At 27.2% G+C, this 22405-nt stretch overlaps 2 protein-coding genes and 1 non-coding gene across 4 annotated transcripts in view; all 3 read right to left on the minus strand.

Moving 5' to 3' along the window:
* Positions 1-4302, minus strand: part of LOC103569650 (troponin I) — a 38734-nt gene extending 34432 nt beyond the window's left edge. Inside the window, exons 1-2 of one of the 2 annotated variants that reach the window (XM_014444751.2) lie at positions 4209-4302; positions 2375-2418 (exon numbers count right to left, since the gene is read on the minus strand). In XM_014444751.2, the coding sequence (XP_014300237.1) occupies positions 2375-2389 (15 nt within the window). In that variant the 5' untranslated portion in view covers positions 2390-2418; positions 4209-4302. The remainder of the gene's footprint in view (positions 1-2374; positions 2419-4208) is intronic. The other variant, XM_008547036.3, reaches the window with a different exon arrangement.
* Positions 4303-4917: 615 nt separating this feature from the next.
* On the minus strand, positions 4918-19861 carry LOC103569662 (uncharacterized). The gene is made up of 10 exons (XM_053739069.1): positions 19744-19861; positions 13437-13740; positions 13131-13341; positions 12246-13065; positions 11385-11638; positions 10186-10367; positions 9868-10099; positions 8036-8207; positions 6833-7064; positions 4918-6758 (listed from the first exon to the last, which is right to left on the minus strand). Exons 1-10 carry the CDS (start codon positions 19859-19861, stop codon positions 6470-6472), a joined length of 2814 nt encoding a protein of 937 aa, XP_053595044.1. The 3' UTR covers positions 4918-6469.
* Positions 16327-16432, minus strand: LOC128667904 (U6atac minor spliceosomal RNA). The gene has a single exon (XR_008403818.1). It is a non-coding gene; the product is annotated as a U6atac minor spliceosomal RNA (small nuclear RNA).
* Positions 19862-22405: the final 2544 nt, after the last annotated feature.

The following is a 22405-nucleotide window of genomic DNA, read 5'->3' on the forward strand; positions in this document are numbered from 1 at the left end:
CAAACTAAATAAAGCTGACGGGCTAAAGATACGTAAGAATATTCGTCTACGTGGTTTCGCATTAAGCAAGTCTAAATGCGTCCATTGCTGGGATAGAGTTTAAAAGAGCATGTTACTGATGAGATATTTAGTCTGGTTCGCCTCATAGAAAATTGTAATTCTGGCTACTGAATAATTGCTCAATATAAATAAAATATATACATAAAATCACTGTGCTTAATTTAATTACCGTCTTATAAGATTTCAAAGTATGTTTAGATAATTTTATGTACTGTTTAACTTAAGATAAATTTTGATTACATTGTACAATTTTTTTTTCTTTTATTAACATTGCTTGAGAAAATAAAGATCATAAAGATAACAAAAACAAACATACCTCTTAAATAATTGTTTATACTGCGCATAGAATAACATTCATTATGGTGATGATGGTAATGATGATAAATTGTTTCATTAAATGTTTGTTTGTTGATGTTGACAATCAGGAATAAATTTTAGATTTTACATGAAAAATAATAATAAATAAATAATTAACATTTATGTTATTTAAATACACTGTCAAAAATTTTTATTTATTTTCCAAGATAATTGTGATTGATATTCAATAGAATTCATTAATATTACATTGATATCATTTTTTAATATTAAAAAAAAGCATAAGCGTTAATGAAAATGCAATGTGACTGTTTAAAACTTTATGGACTATGTTATTAATTAAAATATAGAGTTGAATGATAATTAAAATAATTAAAAAAAATATGGAACTTAAAGTATTGACAGGTTTATTAAAGTATTGACATTTTATTTCTCTACTCTACAAAATAATTACTCTGTAAAACATTACAAAGTGAACACGGATTAAATCCAGAGTGGATGACTGTTTACTTATTTGATCCACTCGGAGTGAAATTTACTCCGAAGGGAAATTTGTTTTAATATTAAAACTTCCAACCGGAGTGAATTCGGATTTAAATAACATCCAGATAATTTCGAAATCATCCCCGATACATGACAAAAAATGAATTTAAATTAAAATTGTGGTTTTTAAAATAACTATCATCTATAGAATTAATATTATTTCAAATTTACTGATTTATTTAAAATTTAGGAACAGTAATGGAAATTTTGCAAAATACACTGTAAAAAATTTTTTATGTGAAAATTGTCCCCGTGGATTTTACACAGTCTGCTCAAAGTGAAATTTTCTTGGTAAGAAATATCAAGCCATGTACTTTTAACACGGTATGAGTGTTTTCTTTCTCACCGTTTGGTGTTATTACCTCAAATATTGTCCGATAATATAATCTGTAGTTAAAAATTATCAAATAATATAAAGGTTGCAGCACTAGTATATCATTATTATTATTGATGTAGAGATTAATGTCTAAAAAACTGGCATTGTTAAGTCAGCCCAACCAAGTCTCATAGAATGCTTAATTTGCAGCTGTTTTGATGCTAATTAGTTGCTCTATAACCGAATATATTGCTTCGACTGAATCAGAATGAACAAATTCGGTTATAGAGCAACTAATTAGCAACAAAAAAGCTGCAAATTAAGCAATCTATAAGACTTGGTTGGGCTGACTTGACAATGCCAGTTCTTACACGTCATAGAATATTTTAAAATAAAAATTAAATGCCTAGTGTCAAAGTAGTTGAGAGATTTGAATAAATAACAACATTTGCACCATTGGTGGTGTGAACGTTCTAATTCAAACGGTCCAAAATTTAACACCGTGTGTCGTGTAACTTTCACACCAGCAGTGTCGAAAATTTTAGCACCAAATCATTCACATTACACAGCAGGCTCAAAAATTTCTTAAGTATAACATACATTGAGATTCAAATTTTTATGAATTCATAACTCGAAAATTTAATGAAATGTAGTATTCAAGTATATTATCCCTTAAAATTAGTCAAAAAATCGTTCCGCATGCGGAGTAAAAAGTTCATTTTTGAAGTTAGAGTTAGATTAATTAATTTTAATATTAAGAACAGTTATTAGGTAATTTTTAACTACAAGTCATGTGATCGGACATTGTTTGAGTTTTCCTAAGGGGCCATTTTCAGACAAAAAATTTTTTGCAGTGTATAAACATCGACCTTCTAATTAGCAAATTGTCTAACTTAATTTTTTTTAGTAGGTAATTCTGTGCAATTTTCATATAGTAATAGTCAGAAAAAATATTATTTGAGTAACCTACACAAAATGTTATACATATACTAAATATGGAATAGATTTTTAGGTGAAAAAAAAAATTGTAATTATTTTTTTTCGCATAAATGGAGAATTTTCTGAAATGGACTTAGACAATTTGCTAATTAGATCGTTGATATGTTAAATATTATGAAAATAATTCAGTACATACCAAACCTCATCATCAGCCATGGTAAAGACTCTTGATTTTTCTCAAATTCCTGAAATAAATAAAAAACATTAATTGAAGTACACTTATGCATTTTATTTAGCAAAACCAATATAGAGTTTCCGGTGTTCAAATATAGACCAAGTGGTAGGTCCCCACCACAAAGTATCTAAGCTTCGACTACGGTCCAAATTTGGTCGCAACGACCTAGTCGATCTTTCTCTATCTCTTTCTGTCTATATCTCATTGGTACTAATAAAGTATCTATTTTACTTTCTATCTAATATTAATCATTTCTATATACAGATTCCACAATGTTATTAATTAGGATCAAAGATTAATATATATTATGTAAATCTATACAATGACAACTTTAAACTATATACATAAACTTGCGATCGAAAGTTTAGGTTTGAACATACGTCAGTGATGGGGATAGTTTGTGTCCTCAGACACTTGAATGTTTTTACCAAAGTGAGAATCAAAGTGTGCTCTCCAACCCCTAAAATTATCTTAGCTAAAGTTTAGTAGCTACTGTTTGTCTAAGTTACAAACGGGACTTTAAGCTCTAATAAGTCTCGTGGGGAGTAATTAATTACCTCAGAACATTTCCTGGCAATTCTCAACCAGCCAATTATTTTTAAATTACTACAAATTATTTCCTTTCCTGCAATTACACTTTTTTTTCTTAACTTAATATATTTTTTTTCTACATCTACTGTAAATAAAACATTTATACTTAATCATATAAATATAATTTATTCCATAAAAAATTAATCAACCTAAAAATGTCAAAATCATTCATCAAGTTTAGATGAATCGCAACATATGACAAGCCAGAATTATGCAAGACTCACGTCATACGCCAGAGTATGTCCCATAATAAAGATGCAGGCTAACAAATTTATTTATAAATATTACTCTCTCTCTCTCTCTCTCTCTCTCTCTCTCTCTCTCTCTCTCTCTATTTCACTTTAGCGTTATATATATATTCATACATATATAGATGTAAAATATTTTTATTAAATAATTTTATTAGTCTCATAAATATGAAACAAATGTCTAGTGCACTTATAAAAATAAATTTAAAAAAAAATATATATATATTTTTGTAATAAAATTTAAGATTGTTGACAATGTATAAGTATTATTAATGGTGTTAAAATAAAATTACTCTACACCTACATGAGCCTAAAATACCCGATTTATGAATGAAACGCTCGAAATATTTCAGAGATGAATGAAATCTTTCAAAATTATATGACATAATATTATAATAAATATAAAACCAACTTAAATGTTATTGTTACTTATTAAAAAAAAAAAAAAACTTATTATTGTTATATATATTATAAGCTGACGAATAACTAATTAAATAATATAAAGTCTTAATGATTCACTTATTGGCTCAGTACCTGAGATCATTAGCCTTTTAAATTTTAAAACTGATAATATATATAATAAAAATAATTTTTGAATTTTTTTTATCCATTTCTGTTGGGAATTATCTTAATTAATTTAATTTGAAATAATTAATCACATCATCACTTATTGATAAAACTTTAATTAAATAATAATCACTTATATTTTTAGTATATTTTATTTTTTAAAAAATTAGTCATCGAGTTAATCACGACAAACACTGTAACTTAATTGAGATAAAGTGGATGAAGAAAAATAAAACCAATTAATGAGTTATTAAAGAACTCATTGACCACAATAATTATTTAAATAATATTTATTTTGTTTCAAATTTTGAGGAAACTTATGTTATAATTTATAAAAACGTTACTAAAATAAATATATAAATAATCTCCAGTATCCACGAAGAAATATTCTTACCTGGAGCGGAGGATAAATAAGTTGGGTATGTGACTAGTCTACTGAAAGTTAAGCAGCAGACTGTAATGCACTAAAGATTATTTTTTCACGGCCCTAGAATCTCTTGAATCTTTGACATGATATGCCACGTGATCAGCATTATAAACTACAACGATTGGTCAATACAGATTTAGACGAACTATAGAAGCTCCGAGCAACTCCAAAAATAATTTCAATCTGTAAACGGAGCCAACTTCTCTTCTTCTTTACTACCATCATACTGTCTCTTATTTTTCCCTAGAGAAAATAAAAAATAGGACGGCCTCGACATCATAAATTTTGCATTAAATAAATTTACACATTTATATAAATATATATACATATACATGTTTGTATAGTTTTTTTTTATTTTTATTTTACGGTATAAATTTTGATGAATATAAATTTTCAAAATTTGTTACTTTCTTTTGTCAGTTTGTACTATAAAAAATTGATAGTAAGTATGTTGTAGGACGGATTAATGATATCATTGACTACTTTTTAACACAATTCAATACAAGCGTGAAATAATTCATACTAGAAATTAAAATAATTTTTTTAACGAAATATATAAATATATACATAACAATTAAAATATCTATAATATTTAGTAGAATACTGTTGATAATTAATGTTACATGTTTTATGAATTTATAATTTTTCGACTTATTTTATTCTGTTAAGGAGGGAACCGAGTCTGAGATAGTAAAAAAAAGGATACTTTTGTGATTTTTTTTTTCAGAGTACTTTCGTTATTAAAATTCTCAAAATTTGTGACATTTTTAAGCATCATTCAAAGAATATTCTGCTAAATTTTCATTAAAAAATATTGAGAAATAAACGAGTGGTAGTGGGGAGAGACGAGTCACTAAAAAAAAGTCTCCATGCCGTAGGCAGGATAACTCATGACTGCCTCATCTGAAATCAAAAAACCAAAAAGATTTCTTTTGTACATAAGTTTGTCTTAGATTTGAATGAAGGATATTTTTTTGTCAATAACTTCTTATTTTTTAATTAAATAAAAGGAACAATTTTTAGCAAAAATCAGAGTTTTTTGGATTGCACCTTTACCAAAAGTTGAAAAATGAATATTTTATTTATTCCTTCGTTCAAATCTAAAATAAACTTATGTACTAAAGAACTTTGATTTCTGATGAAGCAGTCATGAGTTATCCTGCCTACGGCTTGAAGACTTTTTTTTTTGAGATGACTCGTCTCTCCCCACTACCACTCGTTTATTTTTCAATATTTTTTAATGAAAATTTTGCAGAATATTCTTGAAATGATGCTTAATATTGTCACGAATTTTAAAAATTTTAATAACGAAAGTACTCAAAAAAAATTACAAAAATATCCTCTTTTTTTTGTATTTCAGACCCATTTTCCCCAATGATACACTGAAAAAAATTCGTGGATTAAATCCGGAGTGAATATGGAGAGGATGACTGTATATTTATTTAATCCCCTTGGAGTAAAATTCACTTCCTAAGGAAATTTATTTTAAAGAGGGTTTATAGTAACTTTTGTCCAAGCTTTTCTCTCTAACAAAACCTCTAAACTCAAAATTAAGAACGAGGCTCGATGCATAACTCTATAGTTTAGCAATCTACGTTTTCACTTTTAAAAAATGTTCATTTGTTTAAGAGAAAAACGTGAACTTGAGTAATAGATAAAAAATTTCAGATCCCTCTTAATACTCAAACTCCGAATCGGAGTGAATACGGATTTGAGTAAAATCTACATCGCTGAAAAAAGAAACTCCCTATTTACTCCATATGCGGAGTGATTTTTTTTTAAATTTCGGAACTTCTAGTGACGGAGTGAATTCGAGTTTAAATAAAATGTGTAATCACTCCGAATACATTAGCAATTTTTTACAGTGTAGTTATAAAAAAGTAATGAATGAATAAATAAGACTAGTTCATAAATAATTTATCTAGATGGGTGAGTTGATAAAATATTTATCTTTAGAGTCTCAACATCTTGTTGCTTTCAAAATTAAATATTTTATGTACTTAAAAAAATTAAAAATAAGTCAAATTTGTAAAAATTTTTATAAAAATTATTATAATATATATATTAAATTAAAAAAAAAAATAATCATAGATGATAAAAATTTTACATGTCGGAGAAAATAAAAATATTTAAATACGTAATAATCGAAGTAAATAAAAAAAAAATTAAAGGTGTTGAGACTTAAAATCTAATTAATATTAACTATGATTATCCACAATTAAATAATTCTAAATTTTATCTGGGGTAAATTTTTCTAATTCTTTTCGAATAGCAGCAATGAGTGGAACTGCTGGATCATCCGGAGCTAGATGAGTATCCGCGAGCACGCGAGTTACGTTTACTTCTGGTAAATTCGGGCGATGAAATGGTCCCGCACTCATTGGCCTCGATCCCCATGCCCCTCGTGTTGTTTGTATGCTTGTGTTTCCGGTTTCCGGTATTGATTCTTCGAGTACGTCGCGCGGAAGAGAAGTCCGTGGACGCATCTTCGAATGTATCATTGGACTTGCGGCCGGACTGAAATAATTTAAATAAAAGTATATAAAGATACATATTAATAGATAAATAAAATAAAATATATTTAAAGTTACCTGACGAGTGTACATTTCTCTTTCGATTCCAAGCACATCGTAACACGATCGTGTAAAATTCCGTTTGAATGCGAAGATACTACGGTATTTTGTTCTTTGTTTTTTATGTCCTTTGTGGTGAATAGACTGAATGAATCCTCTAGAAGCTCGTGAAGTCTTCTCCTGGCTCGACCGACCGGACCCGACGACGGAAGTTGCCGTTCTACGTCCATTTCTGTACTCGCGTTTTCTACTAGAATAATTTATATCTTTTTAAAAAAATTTTATTTAAATTATCTTATTCAATTATTAAGTAACCCAACTCTCTGATGTCTAGAAGATTTATCCGGGGGTACAGAGTAAAAAATATTTTAAATTTGTGTTAAAAAAGGTCCGTGTTAAATTTTTTATGTCAATTATTTTGTGTTAAATCAATACATTTCACTGTCTTACTTTGAAATTTTTAATTTATCTACTATTTAATACTTGAAAAGTGTTACCTAGTACAGAAATACAAACTATCAACATTTATCAAGTGTTACTTGAAAATTAACACAAAATTTATGTGAATTTTTTAAAATCTCGACTCTGATAAAAACATTGTTTGCTATCAAAAAACAGTTGAATTTTAAATAATAATAATTATTATCATTTTTGATAGCCTCAAGATAATATATAAATTATATTTAATGAATATCCACCCAGAAAAAGGAGTCAAAAAAAATATTTTGGAAGACGAACGTTTGCAAGAACCAAGTCAAGATTTTCTGGAGCCAATAAAATTTGTCTTGGTCAGATGAAATTTATTTCTTATCTGAAAAAATTGAGTTTTTCAAAACAATTTTTTTAAATCAAGAATATTTACTTTCAGTCAAGAATTTTTTTTTCTGCAGGGTACAAAAAAAAATTGTAGAATTTAATATTCTTGTTGTATCGCCACTGACATTTAAAAAGTATTGAATTTATTTCTCGTATGAGTCGAATTTTGTATTTAAATTCAGCACAAATAGGCTGTGTTAAAAATAACACAAAAATTGTGTGGGCTAATCATAACACACAGACAATGTTGATTCTAACACAATATTTTTTACTGTGATATTCTTGAAAAAAAATAAAAATAAAAGGATATTTTCTATCTCCGAGACATCGAGGTGGGTCAAATGACAGTTATAACAGTAAAGCTCAGAGCTATATAATGGAACAGTAATATTATTATGTAAGAACCTTCAACCGCTCGTTGTTTTCTAAGATCCCAAACAATTGGCCCAACAACTCCTGGATCCTTTACAGCACTCCTTGTTCGTCCTAGTGACTCATCTCCTAACTTTCTATTAACAAAGCCATTCTCCCGTCTCGTCATCTCAGGAGTTTCAAACTCCATGTCTAAATGTCTGACCTGAAATTCACATACCGATAATAATTATAGTAATAATAATATTTACCCTTGATGTTTTTGCTCTTTTTTAAATTATAAAATTAATAAAAGATAGTTGTTATGTCCAGTAATTCAAAGTTTTTTAATTAAATTAAAAACAGTTAAATTATTTAAAATACCAGAGGATAATTTGACTAAAAAAATTTGAATTTTTAATTCACAGAAAATTAAAAAATAGTTTATCAATAATAGGGGAAGAGGCAAAATGGCCATCCTAAGAGAAAAAGTTCAAGTAATGTGAGTTCTACTTTTTCCAATAGTTTTAATACAAATTTACTTTTTTTTTTTTTTTTTTCAAATCAAATAATTTTAAAAATTCCTCAGTTTTCGAATTATTCATCAATTTTCGGATTATTCGATTCAAAGTCCAGTATTCAGTTCAAACTCAAAATTCAATGTCGTTGAGCCAACGGCGATTTTGATAAGAGAACTGAATCTAGTTCGCAGCACATTATTTTTTTCTCAATGTAATTTAAGAAAATTATAAAATTTTTTTTTTACAACAATTTTCGAATAATTCAGATTTTTCGAATAATTAAAAAATTTCGGAATACTTTGAAAACTGATGAACAATTTGAATTTTCCGAACACGAAAACATATGAATAATTAAAATTTATAGAATGTTATGAAAAAGGCATGCTTTTGAAAAATAAATTTTATTAATATCGAATCTACACTGTAAAAAATCGTGAGCGAATTCCCCGTGTAAAATAAATTGTCAAAAAAAGGTTAAAAAAATGTTGACTATTCTAAACTTCAAAACATGACACAACGACGAACTTTCTTTGAACGTTTTTTAAACTTTTGAAAATTCAAGAAAAAAATCAATAAATGTCCTAATATTATTAAGATACGCTAAAACGAAAAACGTTCAGAAATAGTTCGAGATCAGTTTTTTATGAACGTATTTTGCACTGAAAAATGTTAATTTGTAATATCAAGCCAACAGTTTTTTTTTTGTGTATTTTTAGAAGTTTGAAAATCGTTTAAAAAAAGTTCGTCATTGTGTCGCGTTGTGAAGTTTAGAATAGTTAACACTTTTTAACTTTTTCTCAAAAATTTTTTTTTACACGAGTAGGAGTAATTACGGATTTTATTTAAGTTCGAATTCACTCCATTAACCAGAGTCCCGGAGTTAAAAAAAATTACCCCACATAAGAAATAAATAGGGAATTTGTTTTTTCAGCGGAGTGATTTCGGAGTGATCTAAATTTTACTTAAATCTGCATTCACTCCGATACGAAGTTTTAATATTAAAACAAACTCCCTTTAGGGGTTAATTTTACTCCGAACCGGGATTTCAATATTAAAATGAATTATTCTTCGGAGTTCGTTTTACTCCACGATGATTAAATAAATACACCGTCATCTGCTTCGTATTTAGTCAGCATTCGCTCTGAGCTTAATTCGCGTTCACTCCGAAAATTTTCTACAATGTATTATTTGGCTCAATCTTATAAATAACTAAAATTTATTATTAATTAAACGATTCAAATAAAAATTTGTATGGTTCATTCCAAATTTTAAAATTTCTATCAATAACTTTTTGTCGCTCATTTACACCCCCCTCCTTCTTTGTTCCTTTTGGACTCTAAATAAAATAAAAAATAATTTATTTACCACAACTGGTTCTAATATCCTAGAAAGCGGCTCAACACTTCTCATGCTTGGAAATAATTTGCAAGGCGGCATTGATAAATAAGAATGCGGTGAAGCTGTTTCTTCTAAGTGATGAATATAACCATTTTCTAGTGATTCACCTCTTTCATTACAATTAACTACCGTCTCCATCGAATCTGGACTGTCTAATGTTTCAATAGCATTCATTTTTGTTATTCGTTTTCTTCCATTTCTAATCAATTAATAATTTATATTTTTTTTTAATATAAAATAATAGCAGTTAATTATTTACTTAAAACTAATAACAAAAATAATTACCTAGAATTTGTTTGTAACGTTGCATATTCTTGTATATCCCAAGAATTTTGCATTTGCTCTTTAGTTTCTTCCTCGTCACTCGACAATTCTTGTATATCGTCGTCAATAGTGTTGGGCGTAATAGGTGTACCTGGAGTTCGAGAAAAACTTCCTGGTGTCTGTCGCTGACTGGTACCATCCGTCTATAAACAGTTCAATACACGAGAAATTACTACCAAAGCATTGTGGAGGTATACAATCTATACTAAACTGATTTTCAAAGTTGTTTGCATGATATTCTGAGAGTTCTTATTCATTATAATCAATAGTTTAGATTCAATCTTTCATATATATACATTTATATATAGAGGAATGGCGAGCAAAACGAGACCGCGTGGACAAAATCGACCGCTACAAAAACTAGGCAAATTTTTTATTTTTTTTTTTTCCAAAATCTGGAAATTTGATTTAATTATTTGAATTGGTAAAAAAAATCATGTCAAAAAAAAAAAATTTACTGTATTCAAATGCACGACAATCGATTATTTCCGAAGTGGACAGAAAAAAAAGCGCTGCAACAGGACGCAGTCTTGTGTGAGCAACAGGATAAAATCCTGTTGCAGCGACAGGATTTTTCTCGTGGAATAAATAGGATAAGGTACAAGTTTCATGTACAGTCGGACCTCTCTATAAGACTATCATTCTGTCTTTTTTATAAACCAGATATCACAATAGTTTGAGAAAGAAACTAATAATCTTATAACGAGGTCCTACTGTACTAATTTCTTTATCCGTATAATGAAATTTCAAAATTTGGAAAAAAATTCAATTTTGAAAAAAAAAAATTTTCGAAAAACAATTTTAATTTCTTCCAAACTTTGAATTTTTTTCAAATTTTGAAATTTAATTATACGGACAAAAAAATGAGTACATTAAACTTGTTCCTTATCCTATTAATTCCAAAGAGAAAATCGTGTTGCTGCAACAGTATTTTGTCCTGCTGCTTCTACAGGACTGCGTCCTGTTGCAGCGCTTATTTTTTTCCGTGTGGTCCTGTTTTGTCCTCCCTTCTCCTATACATTATATATATTATTTTTATTATATCAACTTATTAATTAAAAAAATATCGCAACCTAAATTCGAAAATTCTCGTGCAAAAGTACCATAAGACTTAAACATATTTCAAGTTATTAATTAATTAATAAAATGTAAAATCTTACACGTCCTTCTGTTTCTGATGTATATCCAGTATTGTCTAATCCTGGAGTTGACGCTGTGTATCCAGCTTCTTTTTTTAAAATACTTTGATGAGGAGGAACAGAAACTGCACTATGAACTTTTTTCTTTTTAGCAATTAAAATAATCCCGATGATTATCAATGTTAAAAGTAAAATAGTTGCTCCTGCGGTGCCAACTAACAGCCAAACTTCTGGTTTTCTTGAAAGTGCCAGTGGTTTAGTTTCTTTCAAATAAGCTAATAATTTTTAAAAATTATTTTTCTTTAATTTCATAGACTTGAATTGTTTATTTTAGTAAATCTATTATTCCGGAGCATTTCACTTTTTAAAAAAGACAAAAAATACTATTCTGATTTAACTTATCTACGCGGTAAAAAATATTATTTTAAAATATAATCTTTAGCACACCATTGAATGCGTTTCATGCTTAAGGTCATAAGCAAAACTATAGTTTTTTGTAGTCAAAAGACATTTACAGTATGTTAAATATCTATAGATTGCTTATGGCGTTTCATTGTTATTTGGCAAGTGTATAAATTTTGACTACACACTTGATTTTAGAGTGAGGTCACAAGAGTCGCTTTTCCATCTTGTGTTCCTTTTCCTTCCCTCTCCGACCCCAGAATATTATTTTGCCGTGGGAACACCCGGAACAATTAAGGATTAACTCAATTATACATATCGAATTCTCAAGTACATTGGATGTAATTTAAATTCTTGATAAAAAAAACTAAAAATTAACAAAAAAACTAATTGGCAAAACACTGGACTTATAGATTTTCTCAAACAAACGATCCACTTGTTTTTACTACCAAGTATATATATATAAAAAAAAAAACTTACGTTCACTTTGAATGATAACCGGTGCACCGAGCTCTAAAGCAACTTCTTGAGAAGATAGAAGTGCCATATCCTTGGCAGCAGTTTCAGCAGGAACAGGTTTTCCACCCAAATGAACAGAATAAATTAACTTTGTTGATCCATCACGTTGTACTGTCGTATTTTGCATTTTAACTTGAACAATTCCAGTACCTACGGTCCTTAATCTTGAACTTGATGAGTAAGATTCTGTTTTATTATTTAAGCTAGATGTATTCAACTGGACAGATGATACTAAGGATTGATTATTAACTATAACTAATTTTTCATCATTAATATCGACATTTGTTGTGTTTGATTTTGTATCATTCATTAAAGTTAATTTATGAGATTCAGTCTTTAAATTCGTATTAATATTAGTATTTGGCTTAAAATCATCTTCATTGTAATCTTCATAAAATTGTTCTGGATTTGATCTTAAAGCTTGTGGACTCTCGACTATTTTTTCCATAAATAAATCCGATTTATTATTTTTAAAAGATGTTTCAGTTAACTTAACATCCAAAGTATCGTCATTTAAAATAACTTTTGATTTAATATTTTCTAATAATTCTTTATCTAAATTTTCAGTTGAAATTTTTAGTTTTATTTGCTCATTATGTTCAAAAGTTGATTTATTTTCATTTAAATTGATTGCTTTAAAAATTTCATCATTTGAAATTTTAATTTCCTTCATTTTTTTTACAGATTCAATTTTATCTGTATTATTATTTTCTATTATTGACTCAGTCGTTTCTATTGTACTTGCAATTGTCGAAGTAATTTTTGACCCATTTTTTGGGCGCTAAAAAAAATTTTTAAATTTATTACAATAATAATTAATATATGTTGGGGTAATTTTAAAATTACAGTATCCATAGATTCTCCTGATGCTAATTTAGAATCATTATGTTGTGTAATTCGTTTATTGGTAGCTCTTCGAAGACGTGGATCTGTTGTTAAAAGTCCCAAATGTCGTTGCTGTTGACGTGCAAAAGCAGCTTTGTACAAACGAGCTAATCTTAATTCAACTTTTGGCGGTACATTTTCACCAGCTTGAAGTACTGTTAGAAGCCAGTATCTAAAACAAAAAAAATTGCCGATAGTTATGTAAACAATAATATTATGATATGATGATAGGGTGATGATAACTGAATTAAATAAACACATAGTTACTTAGGATCTGGATCATCGCCAATAAAAATACCAATTTCTTGGTCAGGGTCAATCAATGTCGGAGTGGGATCTATGCACGAGATACATCCGGGATCGTGAGTTCCACTTCCAGGGTTTTTTTCTCGACCTACACCTTCTCCGGGAACGTAAACTGTTGCTGTATGATGTACAGTACGGGTTTCGTAATATGTAAGTGTTTGTTCTGGATCTATCCATGGTGGCGCGTCTTCTAAACCAGTCCAAAAAAAATCTTGTAGGTGTACTCGTCGTCCAGGAAGATGTTCAATAAGGATTATTTCGTCCTCTAAAAAAAAACATTCTCTTTTCACCATACCTGCACTGAAAGTTTAACTCCCTGCTCTGTTTAGACGGAAGAAAGTCGTTCTTATCTTTTATGTGAAATCAAGTGATAAAAATTAGCGCATACCCGGGTCGAAGATAAAACTTGATTCAGGCTCGCTTCGCCTTGTATTCTTTTGAAGTTATCGATTTGCCGACGATTTTTCAATAAAATCTCGACTTTTTCAACTTAAATTAAATTTTTTTCAACTTTTTTCATCTTAGTTTCAATTTATTTCAACATTTATATTTTTTGGTCTTAATTTGAACTTATTCGTCTTTACTTCGAGCACAATAGTCATTCACCTTACTTTTGACTTGCTAAACTAAGTCAAAAAAAAGTTATTTATTTGCCTTACTTTCACCTTAATATATAAAAATTATTTCACCTTAGTTTCGACTTTTTCGTCTTAAAATTTAAGTCGAATAAGTCTAAACCAAATCAATTTCGACTTGATTTAGACTTTTTTGTCTTAAATCGTGACTAAGTAAGCCAGTTAAGTCTAAGCCAAAGCGAAAAATTGTATTTCATATCTCCGTAAAAAAAAGTTGAATTTGTCTTGTGAAAAACGGCTCCAAATTTTGACTTGGTAAACCAAGTCTAAATCAAGTTTTATTTTCGACCCGGGTAGTCTATTCTTCCCGCTAACTTTTATAACTTTTAACTTAACACTGGTATATTTTAATATATTATTATCAAATTCTGATATATTTAGAAGAGATAAGAGTGCATTCATAAGTACTCTGGGCTTAGATCTAGTTTAAAAGGATATTCTTTTTTAGAAATTTGAGTTTTTTTCAAAAACTACTTTGCTGGCCAATAGTCTTTAATAATATTTTTAAAAAATTTAATCAACTGTAGGAGTTATTTTATAGTACGAGATTAATTATTTTTTTTAAAGCTCTAAAATAAGTTTTAATTTTAATAATTATCATATTATGTCTGGTGTAAAAAGAAATAAAACATATAGACTATAAAAAACTAGAAAATTTAATGCCAACAAGAGTTACTTCAGTGACAGGTTTCGTAAACGCACGCAATCACGTGACAAAGCATCATCAAATTTACATAGATGAGCTTGCGTAGCTTAAGACTCAAGAGCAACGACCTATCATGAATAAAAAGATAGTACAGGAATAAAAAAAGAAAAAAAAATTAAAATACTTTAGCCAAATCTTTGAATGGTACTAGCTTGCACAAATGTTGTCACAATCGATAGTCTCATTTGTGTATTCAGCTCAGTATTCATATATGTCTTTTATATTCTGTAATTCGTCAATTATTATATATATTTAAACATTGAAGAAACAATTATAATTAAAATTTTTATTTTTTATTTCATTATCAATATTTACCATCATCATTTAATATCGATAAGATCAGTTATTACCCTAAAATTTTTTATATTTATAATTCATATTTAAAATACGTATAAAAAAATATATATTATGCTCATTAATAACAGATGTTTTTATTTTCAACTAATAAAGAGATAAATTACTAATTGCCGGCTCTCAATCAGTTAATCTCAATCGCTTTTTGTTTACACTCTGATGAATCCTTTTTTACTGCGTGCATCTTCGATTTCACTTAAATTCAACAAATCTCTGATGATACATCAATATTTTTTATTTAAAAAAAATTATTTTTTTCGGAGCATGATCCCTCAAAGAAAATTATAAAATAATAATTTTTATTACATTAAAAAAAAAATTCTTCTTTAGTTTTCTAGATGTTCCATTTTACCCTAAATATTCCATTTCTCTCTTAAAATTTTTATAAACTTTATACCACGGAAAATAATTGGTAGCTAAAATTTTTTCTATAAAATTTTAGGGGTTGTCTATCTTGCCCCAAATTTTAAAAAATTTTGGGGATGAGCCGTTGTGCGTCGATCTCACCTACAATGTATTATTCATGATGATAAGCATAAAAATAAATACTTTAAAACATATAATTATTAATTATCATAAAATTTCTACTCATTTCAATATAAAATTTATAAAATTTTTAATTATTTTTAGAGTTAAATTTACATAAATATTTTTACATTAAATATTCATCATAAATTTTCGAAAAAGTCACTATGCATATAAATTTTTTTTTTTTTTTACTGTATAATTTATTATAACTAGTGATGTAAAGCAGAGAAATTGTCTAATTAAATTGTCAGACAATCAATGTCAATTAACCAACAGTCATTTTTTGAATTTAATGCTGGTTCCCGCGCCGATTTGATTTTACTCAAATAATTATTTTATAAAAAATAGACCGCAAAAATTTTTACCGTAATTTCGCATTTAAATAGAAGTGAAGAGAAATTTTTTACGAATTTCTTTGTGTAAATAAATTGGTCGTTATGTTTAGTGATATCATTTGCAGTTCACTTACAATTACAAATGCTCGTACATTTAATATTGTCCAGAAAATTGTTTTAAAAAAAAATCGTCCAAATAATTTTGACGTCAACTGTTAAGAAATCGTCCATCAATTTCTCGTAATTTGAATAAACATAAAAATGACGATAATTTCATATCACTTATTATCCAAAAAAATTTGTGGTAATTTGTCGCTGAAAGCGACAGTGCCATTACCATTTATGTGTATTCCGTCCTTGTCTAGGGGAGTGCTAAACATCTCTCCTTTCATACTACACGTTGAACTGAACGCTACGTTCACTCTTATATACTGAACGCTACTTGACAGAACCACTTGCGAGAAGAAACCGATGTACTTAATCAATCTATTTAATTACTTAAAAAAATATTCTTATACTGTAAACTTTAACTGAAGCATAATTACACTGAAGTATAATTTTTAAATCGATAAAAAGTTTAAAAATAATTAAATTTATTATTGTAAAAAAAAAGTTGATAAAAATTTGGAAAATAATTTTGAGCAGCTATTAACAATAATATTATTACTTGTATAAAGTACAATAATAATAAATTGTAATTTGAAATTTATATTAGTCAACGGTTCAACACAAAAAATTATAAACAAATTATTATTTTTTGTCATTTCGCTCCATTTGATCGTTGCTTCTAACGCAAATATTGAAGTACATACTTTAATAATTATTTAAAAAAAAAAAAATTAGTCTGTCGGTTGACCCTGTGGGCCAGCCCCAAAAATTCCCGCCCATTTTAAGCTCCTTGAGCTCAAAAAATTGTTGCAGATAAATTTTCGAGCTCGAAAATACTTTTGTATGCCTTTATTTTCGGAAAATAACGTTTTTTACCATTTTTTCTACAACGATATCTCTCGAACGAATAAACCGATTGAGACGTTTAAGGTGACAATTGACGCATTTTATTGAGTTTTACAACTGATCAGATTTTGAAATTTATTTATCGAATCGTTTTTTAAAATTTCCAAAATACTAAAAAAAAATTTTTTTTTTATTCTTTCATTAACGGTTTCTCTTGAACGAATGAACCGATTTTGATGATTGAGGTGGCATTCGAAGGGAATGATTAACATCGGCTATGTGATGATCATTATGATGCGTTTATGTTAACTATTCTTTTCTCGGATATCAATAATTACTATTGCCGATAGACTATTGTAGATCGATATATTTGTTATGTCACAAATAGGAATGGTTGCTATCTAGTTACGAATGCTTACCATCTTCGATAGTAATAGTTAACATAAAGTAATGAGAATCATTAATTATCATGACACTGAAGTTAGCCGACGTCTAATAATTTTTGAATTTTTTTAAAAACGATAAATCATAAAAAAAAAATATTTCTAAAAAATTGCACTTATAGATTTATAAATTTTCTACATGTGCATATTTTTAGTTTTTTCTTTTAGTAATTGATTTGTTGATAAAAAAAATCAAAAAATTTTTAATTGTCTACAAACTCCAGATTATATTTAACGCACGATTACAAACTCAAAAAAAAACTTTTACTAAGAAAAAATATTTATGTGATTTATGTGAAAATTAATTATAATTTATGTTCCAACGATAAACTAATTTTTTGGTAAAGACATTATGTTTTTAATTAATAGTACTTGTCCTAATTAGCAAAAATTAATCGCGGTATATATTTATATTTTCCAAAAAAAAAAAAAAAAAATTAATAAAGTAAATTTTTTCTCATGGGATGATAATGTCCTTGTTCCACGGTCTGCTTAAGTTTCCGGTTCGGTAGCTTCCGTCGAATAGTGGACCCGCGAACAAGTTCCGCCAACGCACCTACGCGTATCGCTATTATTTATTATCATCTATCTAACTATAGTAAACAAACTCACTAGAAAGACTATTTCCTAGTAAGAACAATGAAAGAAAAAAAAATTGAAATTTACTTGAGCCAGTTAATACAACTAAATTTATTTATATATATGTAATAAAATAAATTTTTATTTCAGCTACTCGTGCTTACTAATGCCAATACACCGTAGATATTTTTAGAGGCAAATAATCCCGGTGTTAAATCGATAGGAAACCGAGTTCCTATGGTGAATTAAATACCTCAACGAACTTCGATATTACTTTTAACATTTATTAAAAAAAAAGTTTTTATATTTTTCTTTTTTTCATTTATACAATTAAACATTTTATGTCCAGAAAATTGATTATATTATTGATATAATTGATTATATTATTATTGATTATATAGAAAAAAAAAAGATTTCTTGATGCCAAGAAATATTTTGCATTATCAATTGAAAATAAAAAAATTCTTAGGACTCAAAAAAATATTTTCTTGTGCCGAGAAAATTATTATTTTTGATTTATAACGCAAACAATTTTTAGAGACAAGTAAAAATTTTTTTGGACGAAAAATTATTTTTTTCTGTGTAAATCATTTCAATTCAAAAATTTTTTATTTAAAATCTATTACCCATTAAAAATTCACCCTTGAGTTTTTTTGAGTTAAATCTAAAAAAGTTACACAGAATAAAATTTTCTTGACGCGAAAAAATTTTACTTACCCCAAGAAAATTTTTATTTACTCAAAGAATTTTTTCACTTCATGAATTAACAACAAAAAATTTCCTCAAGCAAGAAAAACTTTTTTTAGTCCTCAGAAAATTTTCGTTTTCAATTCAAAATGCAAAAGAATTTTTTTTTCTGTCTACAGGTTAAACTTAGAAAAGTTACAGATAGAAATGTCATGGAAGTAAAAATTTTTGAATAGAATTTTCTAGGAACTTAATATTTTCAAATAGAAAACTTACTGACAGAAGTAGTTTATAATTATGCACGCGAGTAGAAAAATTTTGAATAGAATCATAATAATGTCAATTAATTAGTTGATGACAATTGCAAAGTAAAAAAAATATTCAAGTAAATAAATTAACGTGAATGTGTTGTGATTTATTAAATAATAATGTTAATTGAAGTGTTAACTTGAATAAGAACACGCGCGTGGTAAAAAAGGCAATAATATCGATTTACCGGAACACCTGCACACGTTTATTCTCTTCGAGTTTTACTTGATTACCAAATAATCTATAGAAATTTAAAGACTTTCCTTCATTAATTAAATCTATATAATTTCGCTAATTAATAAAAGCAATTTTTTTATGTCAATTAAATATTTTAAATAATTATCACAAAAATAATTAAATAATTAGTGATTAAAGTGAAAAATATTTCGAAAAAAATCTCATAAGCTTGTACAAATAAAATAATAATTTGAAAAACCACCTGTTTGAATAAATAAAAAAGTGATCTGTAGATCTAGTAAATGAATAATATTTATAATTAACGAAAAAAAAGTTATTGAATTAAAATTGTTTAGTAAAAAAAAATTAATAGAATTTCTAGGAAATACAATTGGAAAAGTTCATACACCTGCAAGTTACATAAATAATAAAATATTCCAGCGGCATCGACCCTACATAAATCTACGAACAGACAAGTCACATTTGTCAGAAATAAATAGTATAATAATAATAATAATAATAATAAAAATAAATGGTTTATAAACAATTACTATTACGAACCAGCTCCAGGCGGCAGGGCGGCTTTAACTTTTAAGTAATACGGCAATAGAATAAAAAATTGTACAACAATTATATTACAACAAGTGAACGGTGTAATGCAGACGACACTGCAACACATCGCGGTGCGCTCTGCTCTACTAAAAAATAATATGTTTGCTACAAGCGTGTCACAGTGAACCCCTTCTACTTTCCACCAGCGATAAGAGTATTAGATAATGGGTAAAATGATGCAAGTTGGCGGTTTTTTTTGCACATGCGCTCAAGTTTAAATTTATTGCGTTGTGAACTAAGTTGATGATTTTTCATTTTTATTATTTTTTTCTTTATCAAAACTAAAAGTACGGAACAATCGTATTTTTTTTCGAGCATGCGCGGTAGTAATGATACATCATGCGCATGAGAAATAATTTAATTTTAAAAAAGTATCAATGTATATATTGACGTTTTTTTTGTGTTCGCACCAACCGCGAAAACTACAGAATATTAGGGTGGAGTAATAAATAAAAAAAAAAAATTTATCTCAATATCTTGAGCTGCCCCATTAATTTGAAATACTTAAAATTGGCGCCATTTGTCGAGCAGTTTTAGAATGATTAATTGGAATTTAATAAAGTATTAAAATTTTTTATTTATGTCAACATTACTCGAAGATAACATTAAATTTATAAATATTTTTAATTATTTAAATAGTAATTATAATAATTGAAATTTTTTATTCATTGCCATTTTTTTTATGATAATCACAATATCTATAGTAATAATTAGTAAATAAGAGCATATGGATTTTTTCATCAATTAATAGCAAATTCATTTACTTTTGACTTAAACGATTTTCAAATTAAAGAACTAGCGAAACAGCTCAAGATATTGAATAAAAAAAATTTTTCCAATCTATACTTTGGAGAAATTTTAACTACATTGTCCTTTTTTCATGAGTTTAAATATGACAATGAGAGTAGCAGACATCAGACAATTTTTTAATTTTTATAAATAAATTACTGTTAAGTAAAATAAAGCAAATATGCATGACCAGGTTTTCGAAAATTTTCGATAAGCAATTTTTTAAAAATTTTTCTACAAGTATTTCAGTTATTTAGTTAAAACAAAGAAAAATTTTTATTGTTTGTTACTTTCAGTGTCATGCGTAAATGTAGGTGACAATTGACAATTTTTTAAATTTTAGAATAAATTAATAAAATATAAGTAGAGTAAAAATTAAAAAAATGCGTATTTATTAGATAAATGCAAAATCCGTACGCGCATTTTGTTTTTATTAATTAATTTATTTATTAAAAATTTTTAAATTGTTTCATGTCTGCTACATTCACACATCCTTTTTTCAATTAATACTTTGATTTTTTTTTTTTTTTTTTTTTTTTTATTAATTTTGAATGAAGAAAATTTTGTTAAAGGCGAAAAGAAGAAATATATATAAAAAAATAATAAATATACTTAAAGCAGAACCAATGTGAAACTAATTACTTATATTAGACAAGCTGAAAAAATCGTAAAGACAGAGAATAACGAGGAAAACGCGGAAATAACTAGTGAGGAATATAATTATGATAGTCAGATAACACCAAAGCATTTATAGAAGCAAATCAAAACGTAGACGTCAAGTGGCATCAAGAATACAGTTGGTAAATTCTAATAAGAAATATATATCGTAATAAATGATAAAAAATATGTTTATCTAGTTTTTAAGGAATGCTATAAATTGTAAAAGTCTGCAAAGTTGTACAGGCGGAAAATAAAAATTTATTTATTCAAACAAAAAAGATTTGGAAAGTGATTTTCAAAAGGGTTCTTTTACTTGAAAATTGAAGTGTAAAAAAAGAAAATAGATCAATCGGTTGTATATTTTTCAAGTCATAGTGTTTACCAACATTCGTAAATATCTCGGGACGAAAAATTAGATCTGTTTCAAAATAAATGATGTATTCAAATATATATTTTTTTTTATTTAATTTAAATTCTTTAATCGTATTCATTTTATATGGGAATTCAATCGGCTTTTTTCGGTACTATATTTCCTATTCTGGAAAATATCAGACTTATTTTCGTATTGCATTTAGTTATATACGCAAAAAAATGAATAATAAATTTTATCCAGTTTTTCATTCATTTTTATTGTTTAAACACTCTTGATCTTTAATTTTATTATTTGAAATGATAAAATACGTCATCTTACCATGTAGGTCTAGTCGCATCAGTAATACTTTAGATTAATTCTTTCACATACATTGGAAGCTCACAGACACAAGTAAAATTTTATTGTTTCAAAATATAAAAATTGATGCGCTTAAGATATACTTTATACAATTTAAAGAAAGCAATAATTATATAACGTTGTATATAAAATCAATTGCTCGACATTGAAAATTTTATTTATCATACTGAATGTTTTTTTACTTTTTTACTATAAACTTTAATGTTCCAAACAGCAAATGTTGAAACTGAAACGTTAAATTATTATAATTTCATTTTTTTATCTACCAAACAGTAATTTCTATTACTTGTAACATGATTCATTTACATATAAACTTTGAATTTTAACATTTAAATTAAAATTATTATAATTTATTCTGTAAAACCACAAAATTACCGTTTGAAATGATATTAAATTGTAACCACATTCTAAATTTATGTACCTGAAGACCAG

The sequence above is a fragment of the Microplitis demolitor genome, chromosome 5 (genome assembly GCF_026212275.2).
Source record: "Microplitis demolitor isolate Queensland-Clemson2020A chromosome 5, iyMicDemo2.1a, whole genome shotgun sequence".
Classification (NCBI taxonomy): Eukaryota; Metazoa; Arthropoda; class Insecta; order Hymenoptera; family Braconidae; genus Microplitis; species Microplitis demolitor.